General features: G+C 34.8%; 1 protein-coding gene across 1 annotated transcript; it reads right to left on the minus strand.

Annotated features, from left to right (window-relative positions):
* Positions 1–288: 288 nt before the first annotated feature.
* Positions 289–621, minus strand: LOC145075422 (putative mitochondrial protein AtMg00820). Its single transcript, XM_079021675.1, has one exon. It carries the CDS (start codon positions 619–621, stop codon positions 289–291), a length of 333 nt encoding a protein of 110 aa, XP_078877801.1.
* Between the last annotated feature and the right edge of the window lie 1269 nt (positions 622–1890).

Below are 1890 nucleotides of genomic sequence, written 5' to 3' on the forward strand. Positions count from 1 at the left end.
TAGGTGTCCAAGGTCTGGCATTACAAATTGCAACACCATTTAGTTCATGAATTGGTTTATAAACTCTATACTAGTTCCTGTCACGAATAAATCATCTACATAAATTGCAAAAATTAAATTCTCCAAGTGAAACCTTTCTATAAACAAGATTTTCTTGCATGCATTGTTGAAAACCCATAATTTTCAAAGTATTATTAAGTTCCAAATTCCATGAGATTGGAGATTGTTGAAGACCGTATAAAGCTTTTGCTAATTTGCAGACTTTTGTTTCTTCACAAAAACTTCTGGTTAGCTGACATACACTTTTTCCTTTAATTCACCATACAAGAATGTCGTTTTTATGTCCATGTGATGAATCTTCCATCCATTCCCAGTTGCGAAAGCAATCAATAGTCTTATTGTCTCGTATAGAGCTACTGGCATGCATACTTCATCAAAATCAATACCTTGCTCTTGTACATAGCCTTTAGCCACTAGTCGCGCTTTGTACCTTGTAATTGATCCACTCATATTTCTTATAATTTTGTATAACCATCTTAACCCGGTAGGTTTAGCATCTTTAAGAGGAGGAACTAATTTCCAAGTATTGTTCTTTTTAATGGAGTCAATTTCGGACTTCATAGCTTTAAGCCAATCCTTCTTCACTTTGGCTTCATTAAAATTCTTAGATTCTTCATCAAATGTCAGAATTCTTAGGTCGTAGTCATTTAATCTTCTTGGCAATACTGAAGTTCAAGTGGACCGTCGAAGTGAGACAGAACTTTTATCGATATTATGATCATCAACGGGTTGCAATGGGTTGCTGTCAACGTGAGAGGTATCATCGGTTTGGCCGATTTGGGCCTGATCGGTGGGTTGTTTGGTTTCTGTTGCATTTGGGCTCAAACCACCATTAAATTTGGTTGCTCCAATGGTTCAATCATTACTCCACAAGACCATGAATGTACCCAGTCCATTCTAGCTTGATTTTTGGGTATATTACTCCATTGCCATGTCTTATTTTAATCAAAAATTACATAGATAGTGGCAATAATTTTATTTTCATGCAAATTGTATAACATAAACCGTTTGGTCAAAAATCGACTAGATTGATATGAACCAAATTGCATGACAGGATGTGGTGTTGTTATTAATGTGAGTATGGAATTGAAATCAAAATAACATAAGTGGTTTACAAGGAAAGCCTTTGATACATGCTAGGATCTCCGACATAAAACATTTGGAGGTGATAATGATCACTTGACTAATATGATCTTATTGATTTGAACATAAATCACAGAGCTAAGCTTGATAATACGATTACAAATAATAAAGTGAGTCTAGATGAGTAAGGTGTCAGAGAATTGTGTACGTTGTGTGTCATTTACAAGTATATTTATAGTCTATATTAAGTAACTATAAATCTGAGATTTTCAGGAAACTGTTGAACTGGTATTTGCAACGTGCTTTGACTTGGTATTCTTGTGTTTTAAGCCTGGTTGGAGTGATTCTTCGTTGTGAATGAGTCCTATGTTGACCATTTCTGCAAATGTGAGAATTAAACATAAATATAGCCGTCAATCTTGTTAGGAAATAATAATGGCGATGTTCAGGATCATGATGTATGTTCGGGATCCTAAGACTCCTTTAAGATTTGGTATCCTATATAGGTTTAAGGATCCTTAGATATCTTTAATATCCGGGATCCTGGATAGGATTGAGGATCTTGGCGCTAACACGAAATCCTCCTGAATTGGGTTCCTTTCCAAAATAAACCAAGGGATGTGACCTATAATTGAGTTTCTTCAAGTGTTTTGAGACAATTATTTTATATGCCACACAACCAAATACTTTCAAGCCTTTAAGGTTTGTTTTTTCACCATAAAATTAATTTCTCAAATTACGTAACAC

The sequence above is a fragment of the Lactuca serriola genome, chromosome 9 (genome assembly GCF_051521515.1).
Source record: "Lactuca serriola cultivar US96UC23 chromosome 9, Lser_US96UC23_V15, whole genome shotgun sequence".
Lineage (NCBI taxonomy): Eukaryota > Viridiplantae > Streptophyta > Magnoliopsida > Asterales > Asteraceae > Lactuca > Lactuca serriola.

Coding starts and splice junctions, on each gene's coding strand:
- LOC145075422 (XM_079021675.1), bottom strand. CDS start 621: ATGAAGTCCGAAATTGACTCCATTAAAAAGAACAATACTTGGAAATTA.